This window comes from Canis aureus, chromosome 15 (genome assembly GCF_053574225.1).
Source record: "Canis aureus isolate CA01 chromosome 15, VMU_Caureus_v.1.0, whole genome shotgun sequence".
NCBI classification, from domain to species: Eukaryota; Metazoa; Chordata; class Mammalia; order Carnivora; family Canidae; genus Canis; species Canis aureus.
Window position 1 is genome coordinate 40753352 of NC_135625.1, and position 22507 is coordinate 40775858.

The window sequence follows — 22507 nt, forward strand, 5'->3', positions numbered from 1 at the left end:
CCCGCCCCGCGGCCGGCGCCGACCCTTCCCACCGGCCGGAGGGCAGGGCCCCGCGCGCGGCCGCCGTTCCGCAGCCAACGGCCGTCACCGTGGCCAGGCCGGCGGGCCCCGCGATGCTGTCTCTCCTGCTGATGCTCTCAGGTCTGGGCCGGCTGACCTCCGCGGGCCATCGTGAGTGACGGACCCTGCTCCGCGGAGGGCCACCGGCCGCAGAGCCTCTGGGCTCGGCGGGCCCCGGGACCTTGCTCCAGAGCCCCGGTCCGCTGGGGAGAGACCAGCGTCTTGTCAGAGCCCGCCTGGCGCCAGGGTCGTCCTGGGCCTGCTGCGGGGAGGGCTCGGAGCGAGGCTGGGACAGGTGCCCCTCCCTCGCCGGACCCTGCACCTGGAGGGGAGGGCGCGCACCTCTGGGGCCTGGGGCCTGGGGCCTGGGCCTGGGGCGCAGCACTCCTTCACCTGCGGGCTGAGGTCGGCCAGTCCCGAAGTCTGGACGGGGGCAGGGTCACGCTCCCCACTTCCTGGGAGCCTCTTCCCGGGATGTACAAAGTCTGATTTTGTGGTGGGTGCGTGCGTGCCCCTGTGTGTGTGTGTGTGTGTGTGTGTGTGTTGGGGCTTGGAGCTTCAGAGTGAGGTGGTGTGAGAGGAGAAGTGAAGAATCAGGATGCGGCCGGGCACTGGGGAATGCTCACACATGTTGTCCTTACTGTAGATCCTGAACCATCCCTTCTACAAATTACCGTGCCGCGGAAGATTGGGACAAATACCAATGACGGTGAAGCTTCAGAAACGCACGTAATTAAAAAAATCACCTTTTTTAAATAAATTAATTTTTTATTGGTGTTCAATTTGCCAACATACAGAATAACACCTCGTGCTCATCCCGTCAAGTGCCCCCCTCAGTACCCGTCACCCATTCACCCCCACCCCCCGCCCTCCTCCCCTTCCACCACCCCTAGTTCGCCTCCCAGAGTTAGGAGTCTTTATGTTCTGTCTCCCTTTCTGATATTTCCCACACATTTCTTCTCCCTTCCCTTATATTCCCTTTCACTATTATTTATATTCCCCAAATGAATGAGAACATACACTGTTTGTCCTTCTCCGATTGACTTATTTCACTCAGCATAATACCCTCCAGTTCCATCCACGTTGAAGCAAATGGTGGGTATTTGTCGTTTCTAATGGCTGAGTAATATTCCATTGTATACATAGACCACATCTTCTTCATCCATCTTTCGATGGACACGGAGGCTCCTTCCACAGTTTGGCTATTGTGGACATTGCTGCTAGAAACATCGGGGTGGGGCAGCCCCGGGGGCATAGCGGTTTAACGCTGCCTGCAGCCCGGGGTGTGATCCTGGAGACCTGGATCGAGTCCCACGTCGGGCTCCCTGCGTGAAGCCTGATTCTCCCTCTGCCTGTGTCTCTGCCTCTCTCTCTCTCCTCTCTGTGTATACTCATGAAAAAAAAAAAAAAACAAAAACATCGGGGTGCAGGTGTCCCGGCGTTTCATTGTATCTAAATCTTTGGGGTAAATCCCCAACAGTGCAATTGCTGGGTCGTAGAAATTGAATTTATTTATTTGAGAGAGAGTACGAGAGGGAAAGAAAGAGGGCCTTAAGCAGGCTCCCCACTGAGGGCAGAGCTCCAGTTGGGGCTTCCACTTGTGAAATTATGACCTAAGCCAAAATCAAGAGTCAAGATGCTTAACCAACTGAGCCATCCTGTGGAAAATTCATTTTTTATATGAGTGTTTTATTATTGCAGTACATGACCCAAATCAATTCATGTATATCCTTTGGAAATTTTTTGTTCTAATTACTGTGTTAAAGAGTCATGTTGTTTAAATGAAAGCAAGTATTTTGATTTTTCTTTTCATTTCCCAATGAACATTATGAAAATTTTTAAAAACAGACTCAGACAAAAGTGCCCCAAATCCTTATCATATAAAAGTCTCCTGGACTTTTTCTAGAAAATATGTACATTGAAATATTCTATGTAAATGAGGTCACACTAGTATTTGTTGTGTAACATTTTTTAAAATGACTATAAAGAATTTTTTCATGCTTATATTTGCTTATATAGAAATATATACATCTATTAAAACAAATATGATATTTTTAACCTGATTCAGAAGGAAAGCACGTACGTTGTAAAATTAAATCTAGACAGTACGAAGAGTTGTTAAGAAAGTGAATGTCTGCCTCAGTTTCTAAAGGTAGTAAATTTGAACTGAATGAATTTTTAGAGACATGCACACTCCTGCACATATTTTTTTGCACATATATTTTTGATGGTAATATATGATGTGCTAATTGGCTTTTAATTTATAAAGTCAGAATTTACTTTTATAGTAAACATTGCTTTCTCATTTTTCATAACTGCATGATTATCGCATTATATGGATGTAACATCATTCTTTGCCACATTTAAACATGTAGTTTTATAAGCCTTCTTAGGTAGTTATCTCCATAGGATCATGAGCAAGTCATTAAAAAAGTGATAAATATTTGCAAGACATCTTTCATAAAAGTTGTATGATAGTTGACTCCCATTAACAAAGAATAATGACACTTTCTAGCTTCTCATTTTTGTTAACATGAACATCAAAATGAAAGCTTCATTTTTAACTGGCATTTTTTTTATTAAGTCTTAATATACCTTTTTTTATATATTGCCTCTTTGAATCTTTTTTTCTGGTTAATAATTTTATACTGATTTTTACTTCCCTTTTTATATGACTTAGAAGTTTTGGTTAGGACACTTTGTTTTCAAGAAGTGTTGATGTAAAGACACGCAGGGATCTGATAGGAATCCAAGGATTGGAACCTTAGTGGCAAGATTGGAGAGGAGCATTGAATTGCTAAGTGGAAAACAAGACACTGGGACAGGTTTGATAGACTGGTCTGTTTGTCTTTATTTATGGCACCCAAACCAGCCAGTGATTATGTGTTCATAAAAGCTATTACACCAAAACAAATATCTAAACAAATGTTTAGAGGAATATGACACATACTGGGAAAATGCTAACCAAAAGCAAACCAAATATCCATGATAAAAGCAGAAAAAAACCCAACATTTAACACACACACCCTCACACCATTGTGAGAGATAAACATCATTACTTAATAAAATATTCCATTTACTAGGAACATATAAAAATTCTAAATTTGTATATGTCTTTAAAAATGCTCTCAGCACATATAAGATCGGATTGTACTAGAGGTAGAAAATTTCAAATCCATTTTCATAGGTCTTAAAATGTTTTCCTCAAGTATTGGCTTACAAATCATAAAAAGATTAATAAAGTTAAAGACAATTTGAACAACAAAAATATTTTATTTGATTGATTTATATAGAAGTTAACCCATCACAGTGAATATATTGTTTTTTTTCTCCCTCTGCTGTTCATTAGGACTCACTAGACTCTACAGGGTATTACCATGGGGCTTTTATTTAATGGCAAAGCATATGGTGCAGCAAGAGAAATAATTCAGGCAAATATCAGGAATTCAAGAAACATCCACAGTGAGCTCCCTATGAGTCCAGTCTCTGTTCTCCTGGAACATGATGAGTCTTTGAAATAATGAGACTTATTGGTGGAATTTTGACTTTGGGAAAAACTTCTTAAAAAGCTTTCAGTGACTCTAAGTAGCCAAGCCAGCCTTGTCAAACTAGGTAGGCAAGCACTAAAGAAGCTAACCTTGGCCAAGAGAGATTTTGTCCCTTAAAAAGTACATTTTAAATCTTACCACCTTTGTCTTAACTGATAATCAGAAAATCTAGACTTCTAGGCAACCCCAGAAATAAAGATAGTGTTTTTCTAATCTAGCTGTAATTCAACTTTATCACTGTAGTAATCACATTCTTCTCAGGAATATACAGATTATTCAACACAATTGACAAAAGCAAGGAAAAAACATTAAAAATAAAATACTGATAATATAGTATTTATCTGGTAACAATGCAATTAAGTGAAATATTAAGGTTTGAAAATGTATATGGAAATTTGAAAATACACTTCTACATTATTTATTATTCATATATATTAAATGATAATGTATGATATTGAAGAAATTACAACCCAAAATTCAAGTCAAATTCTGAAGATGACATAGAGGCATACTTTATAAGTATTTGCCATTTTGTTAATTTTACTCCTGTTTGCAACCAACAACAAAGGTTCAAAATATGTAATGAAGAAAACTACAGATTAAAGGAGAAAAAAATAATATCACAATAATTTGAGAAGATGTCAACACATCTTTTTTTAGAGATTTATTTATTTTAGAGGTGGGAGAAGGGCAAAGGGAGAAAGAGTCTTAAGCAGACTCTGCACTAAGCAGGGAGCCTGATGTGGGACTCGATCTCACAACCCTGAGATCAGGACCCTGAGATCATGACCTGAGCCAAAATCAAGAGTCAGATGCTTAGCTTACTGTGCCCGCTGTCAACTCCATACATGTTTTTCAATAGCTGTAAGCTTACAGGGGACTGAACATGAGAAGTTTTAAAATGCAGAAAACTGTATCCAATGACAAAATCATGTTCTTTGCAAATGTGGAAAGTTTACCAACATTAACCAAGTGCTATGCTGTGAAGAATGTGTATCTTTTATGATCATGTCACAGATTGGGTTCTTTGGGATGGAGTCTTTGAGAAGATTCCCATGAAGGCAGTTTATTAGGGTATGCTCTTGTGATGAGCCCCTGTGGAAGGGGAGGGCAGGAAGTCGGAAGGGGAGATGGAGACGCATTTGAGTCTCAACAAAGCATGAAGCTGGCATGGTCCATCAATCTCTGGAGTTGGGATGAGGGGGCTTCTCGGTAAATGTGGGCTGTCTCAGAAAGTTGTGACTTGGTGTGAGGTGACCCTCTGTAGCTAAAGCAATTCCTAAAGAGGAGAGGGAGATATAGAGTGTTTTTATAGTTAGGGGATACTTCCTTTAATCTTAAAAGGGGAACTGTGATATATTCTTTAATTTTTTAATGTACTTGGGCTAGAAATTGCAAAGTAGAAAAAAGATAATAAAATTAGTTTCTCCCAAGATTACTCTACAACTAATGCTCTTAGTTTTGAAATTGATTGAGACTCTTTGATTTTAAGTTTAATTATGATTAATTCTGTCATACATTCCAAGATTGAAGGAAGATTACAATTATATATGTATATATTATTTTGAGACATGTGATATGATCTGTGTTGTCTATATGGAAGAGTAAATATATTTTAAGAAGTTATGGCTTTTGATTTTTAAGAATTCAGAATTTCTAATAATTACATTCTTCTTGAATATTTTGCTATAGGTCACTTATGCCATCAAAATTGACCGGAAAAGGTACACTCTCCATCTTGAAAAACAGTAAGTTGACATTCCATTTTTCATACAGTCTTTTTAACTTCTGAAATTTTTATAGTTACTACTCTAAGTTGAGCCTAAACAAGAAAAATGACATATTTAATATGTTACATCTTTGTTTTAGCATCTGAGTTTTCAGCTTGAGATTTTAAATCTAGTATTTGAGCCAAGTTCTAGTTTCATATTACAAAGTTAATGTTTATGTCAGATAAATGAAAATTAGTCTATGTAGTTCTTAATTATTAATTATTTATAATTATTATTATTATAACTATAATAATTAAGGCAATGATTTAATTTATCCATGTTTAATTTTGTTCATGTCATTTTATACATTTATATGATTTTAAACATTTTATTTGATATTACACCAATATTTTTTTATCTTAAATTTTCACTACATGAGGAAAACAATATTAATAACCTCATATGTGTCTTTCCACCATTTTCTATTCTAAATTTCACCTTTTCTTTAAATAAAATATGTAGAAACCTACCAAAAAAGTTTTTTAGAGAAATGGAAATGCTGTTTTGCAATTGGCAGGTCTTATTTAATAATGGTGTTCATTTTCCTCTTCTCTCTATATATCTTAACTTATTCTTTAAAAGATAACTGTAGTTCTAGTATGGCATGTTTATAGGTAATGAGGTTATATTTCCAAGGATTGTCAGTATAGAGCCCTGCAATAAACATCCTTGTATGTATTTTCTTATGTAATAAATATTTTGTTTTGTGGGCTTGCTACCAAGAAATGGATTTCTGGATCAAGATGTATGAATAATAGTAATGATGGTGATAATGATAACAACAACAACAAAAACAACAAAAGTAACTGATGTTCATGGAACTCTTACCAATTGATAGGCATGTTCCAATTTGCATGTAGTAACTGATTTAATTTGCACAACAACTTTCCTTATTACTCACATTTTGTATTAGGATTTTGAGAGATGTTGCCAGTTTCTGAAAAGACAGTAGCAGTTCAGATTTTCAAAAGCATGCAAGATGTGTTAAAAATTTCTATCACATTTTTGTGTCAATTTGTATTTCCCTAAAGAAACTTCTCTAAACAATTATCAGCTGTTTGCAGTTTCCTGTTTCCTGTTTCCAATTTAATATTAATTTTTTAGACTAGTCTTAGGTTCATAGAAAAATTGAGAGGAAGGTACAGGCAGTTTCTATATGCCCCCTGCCTCTGCACATGTGTAGTCTCTCCCATTATCAATGTGCCCCACCAGAATGATATATTTATTATTACTGATGATCCTATCCATCATTATTGCACAAAGACCATAGTTTATATTAGTCCAGTATTTTTTATATTGGCCTAATCATCTCTAGATCAGCCAAAATCCAGCTGAATCCCAGACTAACCAATGAGCAAGCCTGGCCATCATTAGCAGAACTAATGACCCAAAAATGTGAACAGTAGATACTTACTATGTTATTGTTCTGGTTTTGTGGTTATGCTTTTCATGAAACATTTTGTATAACTTTTTATTTTTATTTTTTTAGAGACAGACAGAAAGAATGGGTGGGGTGGCAGTGAGGGGCAGAGGGAACCAGAGAAAGAGAATCTTAAGCAGGCTTCATGCCTAGTACTGAGCCATAGTGGGGTTTGATCTCATGACCCTGAAATCATGACTTGAGGCAAAACCAAGAGTTGGACGTTTAACCAACTGAGCCACCCAGGCACCTCACATGTCATTTTTATCTGAGAGTTATTTACACTGATTTTGTGCAGAAAGAGTTAATTGATTGTAAATACATATGTAGCCATCAAATAAATATATCTCATTTATTATTTATCCACCTATATATTTATAGCAAGAAAAGCCATATTATGGATATCTTTGGCCATGATACTCTGGGCACCCATGAAATAGATAGATTATAAATGATACAATTCTCAAGAGTGCTATATGCTACTAGTTTTTACGTAATAGGGTTTATCCCAGTTTTCACTCAGACCAATACAGAAACATTTCTGTTATCTACATTCTCAATAAAATAAGTATCTTCACTTATTTTTGTTAATGGATAAGAAATGCTATTTTATTGTTATTTTAATAGGCACTTCCCTGATTATTAATATGTAGTATCTTCAAATGTTTACTGACCATTCTAGTTGAATTGCTTCTCCTAAGCTTTTGTTTTTCCTTTCTGGTTTTCATTTTTTTATTTTATTTTATTTTATTTTATTTTATTTTATTTTATTTATTTTATTTTATTTTATTTTATTTTTTTAAGATGTTATTTATTTATTCATTAGAGACACAGAATGAGAGAGAGAGAGGCAGAGACACAGGCAGAGGGAGAAGCAGGCTCCATGCAGGGAGCCCGACGTGGGACTCGATCCCCGGTCTCCGGGATCACGCCCTTGGCTGAAGGCAGTACTAAACCACTGAGCCACCCGGGATTGCCCTTGGTTTTCATTTTTATTCATATGTTTTGTGTTATTTATTTTCAATTTATGACTTACTTTTCTGCTTTTCTTTTCTTTTTTTCCCATGACGAATTTGTTTGTTGTAGGTATTAACTCTTAATCTGTTCTATATGTGGCAAACATGCTATCCAACCTATTGATTGTGTTCTTCCTTTGTGGGATTTATTGCTGATAAAAATAAATATTCATGAGGGACACCTGGGTGGCTCAGTGGTTGAGCATCGCCTTCTGCTGGGTGTGATCACAGGCTGCTGGGATAGGAGTCCCAAATCGGGTTCCCTATGGGGAGTCTGCTTCTCCCTCTGCCCTGTGTCTCTGCCTCTCTGTGTGTTTTTCATGAATAAATAAATACAATCTTAAAAAAATGAGTATAATAATTGCTTAGTTGCTAAAATGTGGCTCTGCCCATGTGCCAGAATTCATGTTCCAGGTACTCGCTCCTAAAACAATTCAGGCCACTCAGCATTGTCCTTGAATATATGTGGGATATGAGCTGATAAATATCAGTATTTTTTTTTTCTGGGAAGCTCTCTAGTTTTGTTATTTGAACTGAGGAAAGGAAGAGTTGTCAGGAATGAAAGAAGATGAAGAAGCAGATCTGGAATGAGAAGTAGGGGTGAGGGATGCCTGGGTGGCTCAGCGGTTGAGCATCTGCCTTCGGCCCAGGGCGTGACCCTGGAGTCCCAGGATCGAGTACCACATCGGGCTCCCTGCATGGATCCTGCTTCTCCCTCTGCCTGTCTCTGCCTCTTTCTCTCTCTCTGTGTCTCTCATGAATAAATAAATAAAATCTTAAAAAAAAAAGTAGAGGTGAAAGCACACACTCAATGAATGCTCTGGCCCCTCTTTGATTCTGGCCTTGAACTACGCTTTAGTTTTTGGAATCCTTAAGAAACCCCAGTCTCCCAGCAATAAATAGTGGTGTCAGATTGTTCCATAACAATCACTATCTTCTCTGTAAGAAGATGACACTTTGGTACAATTCATATGAGGTTTGTTTATAGATACCATTTAGCTTATGAAATTTGAGCAAGGCACTAATCTTCTGCTTCTAAACAAAGGCTTTAAGAACTGTTGTGTGCTTCTACAATTTCTCTTCTCCTTCTGCTTCAAGCAAGGCATGTTCCAGGGTTAGAAGGTATGTCTTTGGGCAGCCCCGTTGGCTTAGTGGTTTAGCGCCGCCTTAAGCCCAGGGCATGATCCTGGAGACCCAGGATCGGGTCCCATGTGGGGCTTCCTGCATGAAGCCTGCTTCTCCCTCTGCCTGTGTCTCTGCCTGTGTCTCTGCATCTCTGTCTCTCATGAATAACTAAATAAAATCTTAAAAATAAATAAAGAAAGAAGGTATGTCTTTTCCTAGGTTCCAGAATGAAGTGGAGCTGAACCTGCAATAAACTTGTGAAGAACATTCATTGTTGTTTTGAGGCATTGAAAATTTGGGAAGTGTTTTTACCACAGTATAATTTCATGAAAACTATTGGAAAAAGCATATTTTTTTTCTTATCAACCTATGGCTACTTGTTAGGAAATATTAACATATTTATGCAATGCGATGTATTGATTGTTGAATCTAAAAGAAAAGTTTGCTGTTGGAATCCAGAAGTCCTGGTTTCTAGTATACATAAATCTATGTCATTATGGTGTGTCCCTGCTGCTATCTGATTATGCCACTTAATATTTTTTCTTATATATGAAATGTGCTATCAGAATGCAACTGAGGTAATGGAGAGAGGAGACCATTTAATTTTTGGATATTTGAACTTGTAAAGTTGAAAGTAAATTTTAATTTCATGATTCTGGTTTTGCTAATGTTACAATTACAATGAAGTGTCATTACTTTGGTTGAATTAGGTCATTTTTAGACCCTCATTTCCTGGTGTATGCATACAACAAATCAGGAACATTGTATCCAGATTCTTCATTTAAAAAGGTAAGTTAGTTTTGCTTTATGCTGTGTAGGTTTACTTTTTAAATATCATTAAGTTGCCATTGGCAAGAAGAAAAAATGCTTTCTACCCCACAGAATTATTGGGCAAACAGATCAGAAGCCCTTATTGAAAGGGAGAGTAAGGATGCTAAACCATATTGGGTACAGAATCTGAAGAGGTTCACGTGTGAAACATACGAGTTTACATTGTATCCTAAAATGTGGATAGGGTTCAAGAAATTTTTAAGTATGTGAGAAAATTAGCTTTAGTCTGTGAGATATTTACTTTGTGAGAACAGATGATCGGCAAGAAGTAAATGCAAGTGAAGGGTCAGATTCTATTGCTATATTGCAATGGAGAGATAATGAAATTAAAAATAAACTAGTGCAACATTGTTTTTGTCACCATCTGCAAGTAGAAGGCAGAACAAAGTACACAAGACATCTGTTCTGAGACATTTGACAATAGGCAGATCAGGAAAAATTTTCTCTCTGAGAGAAAAGAGAGCCAGAAGGTGAGTCACATTCAACTTGGCCCTTCTGATTGAGGGTAAAGTCTCAACCATAGCATAGGGAGTTGGGACCAAGCAAAGCTTGCAGACTTGGACCAGAGCTGCTGATGCAGCTTTAACTGGGATGACTCAGGACCAGATAGAGGGGCCGTCAGATGTATGAATTTTTTGCAGGGAGGGAATTGTCTTTATGCCCTTGACTAACGATTAGGCTGCCTGTGTGCTCTACTGAAGAGGGTAAGACTCTACTGAAGAGCAGAGAGTGAGAGATACTCTTATCACCCTCATTCCCTACCCCAAGGCCTAAAACTCAGCAACAAGAGGATTCAGGAAGGTTGCCATTAAATTAATTTCAATACAAAATGAAATACTCTGTAAAGCGTAAAAACACAGTAGAGGAAGGAAATAATGCAGATAAGGGTAGAAACCAATGAGATAGAAAAAGGAAAAAGAATAGAAAAAATTAAAGCTCAGAATTTAGTTCTTTAAAAGGACAAATATCATTAATAACCCTTAGTAAGACTAACCTAGAACAAAAACAATTTCCATCAATATTAGGGACAAAGGGGAAATATGATTAGTCATACAGAAAATAAAATATTTTGAAGTATTATGAAACCTTTATGTCAATAAATTTGATAATTTAGATGAAATGGCCAACTTCCCTGAAAAGGAAGGGAAATTATCAAATTTGAGGGGAGAAATAATAGAAAATCTCAATCATTTGAAATCTATTTAAGAAATTAAATTTCTAAACAATCACTTTCCCACAAAGAAACATCAGGTCTCCATCTTCTCATGCTTTATCTTTTAGAGTCTTTAACCATTGAAAGTAATGCTTGTAAGAACATTCATGTGCGATTTGTTGTGTAGACATAATTTTTCATTTTTCTGGGATACATGCCCAGGAATATGATTGCCATTATATGGTAAATATATATATTTTTAATATTTATAATATTATATTATAATATTAATTAATATTATATATTTAATATATATAATATTTAAAAATATTAACTATTTTCCAGAGTGTCTGTACCATTTTACACTTCCACTGGCAATGTAGGAAAGATAGAATGTCTGTATTTTTGACACCATTTGATCAGTATTTACATTTTTTTAGAATTTTAGTCATTTCAATAAATGCCTAGTGATATCTCATGTAATTTTTAATTTTTAAATTTGCATTTCCCTAATGTCCAGTGATATTGAACATATTTTTGTGAAATGAAATGTCTATTAATATCCTTTATAATTTTCTAATTGGATTGATTAGTTTTTATGGTTGATTTTAAAGCAGTTTATATATTCTAAGTATAAGTCTTTTGCCAGATATATGATGTACCAATATTTATTCCCCGTCTGTAATTTTTCTTTTTATCCTGTTCAAAGGTCCCTCATTGATTAGAAATCTTTAATTTTGATGAGAGTGAATTTATCAACTTTTCCTTTTATAAATGGAGTTGGGTATCAAATTAAGAATTCCATGTATGCCTAGTTCCTGAAGATTTTTTCCCCCTAAAAGTATTACAGTTTTATTTACATTTAATTGTATGTTCATCTTGAGATAATTTGTGTAAGGTATGAGGTTTGGATTAAGGTTTATTCTTTTGACTGAGGTTGTGTATTTGTTCTAACACCATTGATAGAAAAGACTGGTCTACATTGAATTGCTCTTGCATCTTTGTCAGAAAGTCAGTGGGGCATATTTTTGTGGATATATTTCTCAGTTCTTATTTATTCTGTCCAGTTCCTTTGTGTCTGTAGTTCTGCCACTACCATGCTTCTACTTGTAAATTAAGCATTTATTGCAGACAACAGTGATTTCTCATACTTTATTCCTTTCTAATATTTTTATCATGGATAGTCTTTGCTTGTTCATATAAATTTCAGACTAAATTACTTTATGAATACAAACAAACTTGCTAGGATTGTGATAGACAACGTCTTAATCCTGTAGATCAATTTGTGGAGACTTGACATTTTTGCTATGTTGAGTCTTCCAATCTGTGAATGCAGTGAGACTCTCCATTTTTTTTAATCTTTTTTCTTTTCTTATGTATTTTAATAACATTTTGTAATTTCAGCATGCATATCCTGCAAATAGGGAACACACTTCAGTACAGCACTAGAAGTTGTAGCAAACACAGAAAGGCAAAGCAGAGAGATAAAAAGTATACAGATTGAAAAGGAAAAAAAGAAAAATGCCCCATATTTGTACAAGACACATCTATGTAAAAAATCTCAAGGATCCATCTAAAAAAACACCATAAAATATGTAACTTCTGCAAGGTTTTAGGATATGTGATCAACACAACAAATACACTGCATTTCCAGCTAACAACATGTGGAAACTGAAATTAAAATGCAATAGCATTTGTAGTTGATTGAAAGAAAATGCTTTGGTATAAACCTAAAAAAACCTTGTGCAAGCTGCAACTTGGCTCTGATGGATAATTCTTTTTACCCATGACTGGTTTGATTGCTAATAATATCTTGAGGATTTTTTTTTAAAATCAAAGTTCATGAGAAGTATTGATCTGTGGTTTTTTTTTGTCCAGATTTTGTCTAATTTTTGTAGTAGAATGATATCTGCCTCAAAATAAATTTGGAAGTCTTATTTCCCGTTTTACTTTCTGGAAGATGTTGTATAAAGAACATAGTAATTTTTAAGTTGTTTGGTAAAATTCTTTATTGTTGTCACTAGTCCTGGGGATTTGTGTGTGTGTATGTATGTGTATGAAATTTTAAATTACCGACTCAGTTTATTTAATAGTTATAGGAATATCTTATTTATCTGTTTCATATGTATTGTTTGTTATTTGTGGTTTTTAAGGAATTGATCCATTCTATCTTAGGTGTGGAATTTAGTAGTGTAATTTTGTCATGGCCTTTAGTATCCTTTAATGATTACAGGAATGTTTTGTTTCTGACATGAATGACTGCTCTCTTCTCTCTTCTTAACTGTGTTAATCATACTAGAGATTTTTCAGTTTATTGAATTTATCAAAGAATCAGCTTTTTCTTGCTTTTTCCATACTATTACCTTATTTTCAGTGTCATAGCATTTAGCTTTATGTTTATTATTTTCTTCCTTATTCCTTTCCTTGAGTTTCTTGTTTTAGTTTGTTGAGAGAAAAGCGTATTATCAATTTGTGACCTTTTCTCTTTGCTACAGTAAGAATTTTAGTACTAAAATTTCCTGCTCAGCACTGCCTGAGCTTCAGCCTACAACAATATGCTGTATATTCATTTTAACACAGTTATATATATTTTAAAATTTCCTTTGAGGCTTCTTGCTTATCCATGGGGTTTTAAAAAGTGTGTTGTTCAATTTCCAAATGTTTGGAGATTTTTCCTGTTTTTCTTGTCTGCTGATTTCTACTTTGATATCATTATGGTTAGAAAATATATCCTGTATGATTTCAATTATTTTAAATTTGTGAAGGCTTGCTTCACAATCCACTATATTGTATGTGTAAATGAATGCTCTTGGATAATTGAAAAATATGTGTACTCTGCTGTTGGGGTGGAGTCTTCCATAAATGTAATATAGATCATATTGATTAATGTTATTCAGTTCTGTATTTTTATCGATTTCCTGCCTAGTACTACCAATAACTGAATGATGGATACTGAGTTCATCATTTATTATTGCTTTTTTGTTGTCTTTCTCTTTCAGTTGTATCAGTGTTTGCTTCATGTATTGTGAAGCTCTGTTTTTTGATGCCTAGTACATTTAGGATTGCCATGTCTTCTGAATGGATTGATGCTTTTATGATTAGGTAATGACTCTCTTTGTCCCAAGTAGATTTTTTGCTAGTGTTTCTATTCTGTCATTTGTTTCAAGATAATTTGTAATCTCACTGAAGCAGTTTTCCATGGCTGCTTTAAAATGTTTGTCTGATAGTTCTAACATGTGGCTCATCTCAATACTGTCATCAGTTGTCTTTTCTTATTTTTGTTGTGAGTTTTTTGGTTCTTGGTATAGTGAGTGATTTTCGCTTGAATCTTTGATGTTTAAATCTGTTTTTGAAGGCAGTCAACCCAGTTTAAGTTTAGATTTAGTGTGGTGTGTTGTTCCAATGACAATTTAGCTTTTTTATAGCTTTTTATATTATTCCATTGAGCGTTGTTCTTCTGACTCTACTCGACTTCTGCTATTGCAGCCTGTGGTGGTAAGAGGTACTTACCTGGGCCATCTTGTACTGATAGGTAGGATCAGATGATGAAGCATCAATGTGATGGAGAGCATTTCTTCTGGCTGTACAAAGGCCACTGGATGTCAGTGTGCCTCTCCTCTATTTTTGCTACTCCCTTCTCACTGAGGGAAGTTCTTATCTGGAACTAATGGAAATAATATGCATGACAGCTAATAACATATAATAATGACATAGAAACAAATTCATAAAGAATGTGATGATACTATAGTTTTTATTAGCATAGCATTAACAAAGGAACAGGACTGACTGTAGATGTCACTAGACTTTTAAGGGAAGAGAAGTGAATATTCACTGAAAGAGAGTATTAGGGGAGAATCTGGGAAGATTAATGCTGTGGAAGTCCATAAGAAGGAAAGCTCAAACTAAGGGTAATGAACATGGTAAGATACTAAAGAGAAAGAAATGAAGAAATATTGATTAAGATACTTTTGGGTAACTTAAAAAAAAAAGTGACATGTTCACATATGAAGCTAAAGTAATGCTGTGAATTACATCAAGTTAGCAGTTATAAACTACACATTTAAGAAATGTGGCTAAGAGAGAAAAGATGCAGATAAAGTTATTTGTCAAAAAATTAGAATTAAAGCAAGAATTATTTGGCAAAGGATAGGAGTCATGACTATTAGAAAAAAAGGTTTAAGAGGAAGAGATTGCAGATAATGGAATATCTGGTGGATAATTTTATGGTAATGGCTAAATGCGAATGTTTGATGATATCTAGGAAGTAAAGATAAACCAGAAACTATTTAAAAATCATTCATGCACTTGTTGTGATGAGTACCCGGTGTTGTATGGAAGTGTTGCATCACTGCGTTGTGCACCTGAAGCTAATATTATACTATACATGTGTTTAGCTAACTGGAATTTAAATATCTTAAAAACTTTTTTAAAAGCCTCAAATAATTCATGAATGTATCTTCATATATTCTTTTTAGGGCCATTGCCTTTATCAAGGATATGCTGCAGAGGTTCCAAAATCAGTTGTGACACTTAGCACTTGTTCTGGACTCAGGTAATGGCATATTCTAGAGATATAAATGATTGAAAATCTTGTGTGGCCCTATAATTTTTGGAAATGTCTTCAAGGTTAGAGTGAAGACAAGGAAAATAGAGACTTTGATTTTGTTTCTTCTCATATACTTTCCTCCTCCTCTTCTTATCATTTTTCCTATTCTCTTTATCAGGCTGGTAGTCATAAAACTTACACAGAAAGAGTTTTTGCTAGCAGGAACAATATTCACATTTCTTGGCACTAGCACCACAATGACTTCTAAATGTCATAATAGAGAGAAGAAGCTATAAAATTGTGTTTGAAAGTTTAGCCAAGTAAGAAGAGATAATTCTTAGATATTAGACCACAAAGGCCACTGTTAAATTCCTACAAAATGTTTTTATAGGGGATCCCTGGGTGGCTCAGTGGTTTAGTGCCTGCCTTTGGCCCAGGGTGTGGTCCTGGAGTCCCGGGATCGATTCCACATCGGGCTCCCTGCATGGAGCCTGCTTCTCCCTCTGTCTGTGTCTCTGCCTCTCTCTCTCTCTCTCTCTCTCTCTCTCTCTCAGTCTCTCATGAGTAAATAAAATCTTAAAAAAAAAAAAGCCTGTTTTTTTAAATGTTTTTATATAATGTTGATTTACATTTCTCAGTAGGTAATCTAGATTAATTATGTTTTTATTTCTTTCTTATGTGTTTAAATATCTAGGGGATTATTGCTGTTGCAGAATGTCAGTTATGGCATTGAGCCATTGGAATCTGCAGCTGCATATGAGCATATGCTTTATCAAATAAAGAATAATAAAATTGATTTTTCCCCTGTACAAGAAAATTATACTACGACTCAACTGGTAGATCAACCCTACAGGATTCTTGTGAAATCAGAAGTAAGTAACCACTTATATGTGATCTTTGCTTGTGTTATCTTTGATAAGTTTATTCACATTGGAATTATTACATTTGGAAAGCAAATACACTGGTAATTAATATCTTCTGTTGTAAGATATTAATTTTAAATATATTTTTACGTTTAGTCATATATCTAGAAAATGTAATAGCTATAAATGCACAAAATTAAAAAACCAAAATTCTTACATTTTTCTAATTGTGAGTATATTGATGCATATATACATATTTGTACTGTTTTTGAATTAACATTCTATTAATATAATATTACACAAAGTTTTTGATTATTAGTTTGTATGAAATTTTCTCCACCAATATTTTTTTTAATAGAAAATTTTGCTAGAAAATGTAAAAGTAGAAAAGAGGCAGGAAATTGTCTAAATCTCATTGTCTAGAGATAGTGCTCTTAGAGTAGTGAAGTATTCTGATTCTTTTAGTATCTCTAGTTATAAATAGAAATTTATAAGTATACTGATTTATATAATGATATAGCTATATACTCCTCTTTGAAATTTTCTTTTTTCTATTAAAAGAATAATACATATTTTTACTTATAATTAAATTGTTACATTTATTATTTTAAATTAAGTATATTGCTTAACATCTATTAAAATAAACATATACATATGTAAGAAAATAAGAATGGACCATATACCATTTTCTAGAGGTAAATGAGGTTGTGGAATCCACTACAACCATTTGATGTATACCCTTTTGTGATATCTATCTATCCATCTATCTATCTATCATGTACATGGGTTATATAATTATGAAATGTATATAGGTTATTTCCATTTATATATATAAATCTATATAAAATTTAAAATTTATATAAAATTTAAAATAAACTTATATATAGACTTAAAATGTATATGTTATATAATTATGTCATTATTTGTGTGTGTGTATATTTATATATATATATATATTTAAAGATTTATTTATTTGAGAGAGAAAGGGAGAAAGTGTGCACAAGCAGGAGGAGGGGCAGAGAGAGAGAGGGAAAGAGAATCCTCAGCAGGTGCCCCACTGAGCATGGAGCCTGATGTGGGGCTGATCCTAGGATCCTAAGATCATGACCTGAGCCCAAATCAAGAGTTGGATGCTTAACTGACTGAGCCACCCAGGTGCCCCTTTCCATTTTTATATTTTTACTTTAATCAAGAAATGTACTTCATGAATGTAGCACAGTTCTAAACAATCACACTTTGATTATAAACACTTACATCTAGGGTAGGCATATTTCCAAAGACTGTTTGAGATATATACAAATATATCTCAAAAAAATATATATATGAGTATATGAAGATACATTCATGAATTATTTGAGGCTTTTAAAAAATTAATATATATATATTTACATATATATCTCAAAAGAATATATATATCTCAAAGAATATATATACACATAATGTATCTCTCAAAAAAATATATATTTTAACTTTCTCCTTGGAAATGTTTGAACAGCTTTGTTTTTCATCATCAGTGGCTAAAATGAATGAATCTCTGTCCACATATTCTCATCACAGTTGGATATCATTTTAAAGAGAAGCAAAGTAAAATAGTAATGAATGATACTTGAACTGAATTTATGATGAATTCCATCTCTGTTGCTTTAATTTGCTTGTGTTTATTTTGTCAAAGATATTGGTACATATACAGGTTAATAAAGCTGCCCTTACAAAAACTCATAAAAATAATAAAAGATATAGAGATGACTACAAACTTTATGCCATTTCTTTAAACCATTTGCATATTGCAGTACAACACTGGATACAAATGAAGACAATTTTCACCACTGAAACAGAGCACTATCACATAAGTAAATTGAAAAACTTGAAGGATTCCATGAATATTCTGTGGCAGAGGAAGAACCTGAAGGGATGGACAGAAAATTCAAGTAACACTGTACTTGAAGCCATCCTCCTCCAGTGAATTAGCAATGAGAGAGATCAGACAGGATAGGGGTAACATACCATCCTAGTTGCCTTGGTTTGAATTACAAGTCTGTCCATTTTAGCTTTAAGAACTTGGATGAGTAATATAACTTTTCTGTGTATAAATTCTCTTACTTGTGAAAAAGCAGTAATAAAAATAATACATGACTCATACAGTTATTTAAAGATTAACTTTATAAATGGAAATTACTTAGCATAGTATATAGAAAAATTTAAAAAGTGATAAATAAAAATCATTATTACTATTATTATTTGCTTACCATACCATATTTTCTAATGTAGTGGATCAAGCTAATGAAGTCATTATGGAAAGTTTGGGTACAAAACAAAATGTTGTAATGAATTAAAATAGAAACAAAAATGTCAGAACCAAAGACAAAACCAAATATATCATTGCAGGAATGGAGATAAGTCAATATTGATATATGTTTGTGAATTTTCTATCTTTCATGAAATAGTTCGAAAGTTGCTTTTCATCCTATATTTGATAGGCTTAGATCTATAGGTTTAGTTAAGCATATTATCACATGACTAGTGCTTTTATGAGCATGAATGAAGAGATTATATATCAGATTTTAAAAGGGAACAGAAAGAATAACATAAAAACATATTTTAGGCATATTTTTATATTCATAAAAGTAAACACAAAGAGTTGAAAAGTAGAACAGAAACCAGATAAAATACTGTAAAGAGCTTATCTATTAAAAACATGTTAAACACATGCACTTATCCCTCTTATCCCTTTTAAGAAACCCACTAAATGAAAGGGATTTTTGAAGTGGCATAAACATATAAACACATACAGAACAGAAGAAATAATAATGGGTATCAAATAGCAGATAGCTGATTTAGCCCCCAAAAAGATGAATCTTAAACTGATAATGTTAGGAATTAGTTGGACAATTAGGTAGTCAGGGCCAGGGTCCCCACCAAGAAGACAGGGAGCCAGGCCAGCTAAGACAAAACTGGACTACTATCCTGTTTTACAGCTTAGAAAGACCACAATAGCATCCCATTTTGCAACTTCTGTAAAAGTGACTTTTGCAAAACATCCTCAGATGCAACTATTGACATTTTGTTGTGAGCTGAAACAGTTAAGACATAAGTCCCCAGATGTCAGTCCAAAAAGGACCATCAGAATTTAAACATTAACCTGATAGGTAGACAGGTACATGATTGAAACCCTGATTAGCATGCCTTAGCAACCAATCTGCAGAGGGCCCACACTCTACTTGCTTAAAATAGTTGTGCAGAAGACCTTATAAAAGTCCCTTGATTTGAACACCAAAATGGCATACCTCTTGGGTCCCCTCCCTCTTTGGGAGCCTTGTACTATCACTCAATAAACTTTGCTTTGCTGTCCACCACTGTCTACCTCTTCATTCTTTAAAGAGATGTGATCAAAAATCCCAGGCACTAAAGGAATAGAAATCCTGAAATAGGAATTGGAATAGGCTATGGGAAATGTGACACATACTACATTACTATTCAAATGTTTCTGGAATTGCATGTACAGTTACCTTAAGAAATAATTTTAAAGGGACTTAAGATAATTGGTTGAAAATAAGATGTGTAAGTATTTAGCCATCCTGGTTTCCTTTCCTAATGAATTATTTGTAGACTGAGAGATAATTGAAGACTGCTTTCTTTGGGGAGTCTATGAAATGGGGACAGCAGTCACAGATATCCTATTGTATTTCCCCGTAGAGGAATACCATACTGAAACTAGTGTGTTTAATTTCCAATTGGCACACTGGATATTTGAACCAGGCTTATACATTCTGAGAAGTGTATTGGAAGACTCGTCAGAAAGGAATTAAACCAGCCAAAAGAATCAAAACTATTTATGTTGACAGCATTTTCCCAACCAAGACACATTGCTTTCTCCAAAGACAATACCCAAAAATTCCATATGTGGTCATCAAGATATTGGAATAAGCTGCTGAGAGCTCAACTGCTAATATGAAGGGGTACTAGACATATGCTGAAACAATTTAACATGGAAGATAGAGACATGAAAAGATCAAGTTTTTAAAGTTTGAGGTACCAAAAAATACAGAGGGTGAAGAAAATAAAATGGCAATATCCTTAGAGGAGTTAGACAAAATATTTCATCCATAAATTTAGGAATGGAGTGCTATTTAAAAAATAAAACACTTAGCAGATAAGTGATAGTTCTTAGGGATTTAAAAGTATGATAATAAAAATGAAAAAAGAAAGAAAACTCCATAGGAAGTTCACAAGATAAAATTCCAGAAATCACACAAAAAGTAAAATACAAAGACAAATGACAAGGAAAATCAAGAGATAAGATATTTAAATTAAAATAAGAGATGGGTAATACAACAGGAGTTCCCAGTATGAATAAACAGGAAATTGAAATTAATAAATCACAAAATAATCCAAGAAAAATTCTCAGAGGGGCACCTGGATGGCTCAGTCATCTAAGTGTCTGCCTTCTGCTCAGGTCATGATTTTGAGGCCCTGGGATCAAGCCCCACATCTGGCTACCTACTCATCAGGGAGTTTGCTTCTCCCTCTCCCTCTGTTTCTCCCACTTGCTCCTGCTTTCTCTCCTCCCCCAAATCAATCAATCAATCAATCAATCAATCTTCAAAAAAATGAAAACTTATCAGAATTGTTTAAAGTGAGTTTCTGAACTGATATTTTAATTATTTATTTTAAAGATTTTATTTATTCATGAGAGACACACAGAAAGAGAGGCAGAGACATAGGCAGAGGGAGAAGCAGGCTCCACTCAGGGAGCTTGATGTGGAACTTGATCCCAGGACCCTGGGATCACAATCTGAGCCAAAGGCAGACACTCAACCACTGGGCCACCCAGGCATCCCTGAACTGATATTTTAAAAAAAATCTGGTTTCCTATATATGGTCAGGATGCAGAATAGCATGAAATTTCCCAGCAGCAATACTGGAAGTTGAAAGGCAATACCACAATTACTTAAACTGAGGCAAAGTAATTTCTGATCTGTAATTCTGTATGAAGCCAGAACTACATAACTGAGATATTTTATTGAAATTTAAAAATTTTCTTTCCTCCTAATGTGAAATATTCTTCCCTCAAAGTAAAACAAACAACAATTAAACAGAAAAAGAGAGACTCTGATCTCCTCCTGATTGAAGATAGTAGCCCAAAAGCAATCACAACCAAATTCACAAATAATAGTTGCCAAATATCATGAAATTTCAATCACATGAAAAGATGGAAGAGCTGTGTAAGCTTCTGTCCTCATCCCGTATTTTCATGAGAATTGCTATTAAGTCAAATCCCAGAAGATTTTGAAGCAAGCAATTCCAACTGTCAGTGGCTTAACAGGTTTATGTCTTGCTCAGGAAAATATCAAAGTGGATGAAACTCTCCTGGTTAATTCCCTTCCTAGCTCTGATTTGGGGCCCATAAGAGTCCTCAATTAGATTCTTTGAATTTAGTCAAGAGTAAGGGGAGAAGGGTGTGTGCATCCCTACCTCAATACAGTTGAATCTGGACAGGTGTCTCATTGATATCTGTTCTCTTGGAGAAGGGAGCAAACATCCTTAGATAATTGGTTATTTCTTATAATAAAGCAAAAGTATAATAAAAATCATTAATCTCTACCCTTTGTTTAAGAATGATTTGACTTGAAAGACCTACATATTCTAAAATAATAATATTTAGAAAAGAATAAATGAAGTATATGAAATATAAATATAGAAAAACACAAAATCCAAAGTGAATGAAAAAACTATTTTATATTCATGTACTGCTTCATAGGTGCCACATACTGTTCTGAGAGCTTTACATATATTCTGTCTTTCCAATTTTTTGAACAATTCTAAAAGTTAGTATGGCTGTCCCCCTTTTCAGATCAGGAAACAGAGATTTAGAGTTTAAATTACTATTCTGGAAAATTCTTTGTTAAGATATAGAAATAAAACTCAAACCTAGATAATGTGAGCCCTGAGATATACATTCTATAGTAGTCTAATGGTCTACATTTATATAATCTGTTTAAAAGATCCTTGGAAGAGCTCAGGAAATAAATGTAAGAGAAAAATAAAGCTATTTTAAAATTGAAAGCCATTGATAAGTAGCTAATGAATAATAGACACTACGATAAACCCCAATACGTGATATTATAGTCAGGTTTAGGAGTCTAGAAAGCAATTATATAAAATGATGATAGAAA

The 22507-nt window shown here is 34.6% G+C and overlaps 1 protein-coding gene across 5 annotated transcripts in view; it reads left to right on the top strand.

The window, feature by feature from the left end:
• Positions 1-22507, top strand: part of LOC144284574 (A disintegrin and metallopeptidase domain 3-like) — a 95562-nt gene continuing 73055 nt past the window's right edge. For 3 of the 5 annotated variants that reach the window (XR_013352996.1, XM_077849254.1, XM_077849253.1), the window contains exons 1-6: positions 13-171; positions 707-789; positions 5301-5356; positions 9652-9730; positions 15401-15477; positions 16166-16343. Coding sequence is in view for 4 of the 5 variants with exons in the window: in XM_077849254.1 (XP_077705380.1) it covers positions 114-171; positions 707-789; positions 5301-5356; positions 9652-9730; positions 15401-15477; positions 16166-16343 (531 nt within the window). In the remaining variant the exon portion in view is untranslated. Of the gene's footprint in view, positions 172-706; positions 790-5300; positions 5357-9651; positions 9731-15400; positions 15478-16165; positions 16344-22507 lie in introns of those variants that run through there. The other 2 variants (XM_077849255.1, XM_077849256.1) reach the window with 2 other exon arrangements.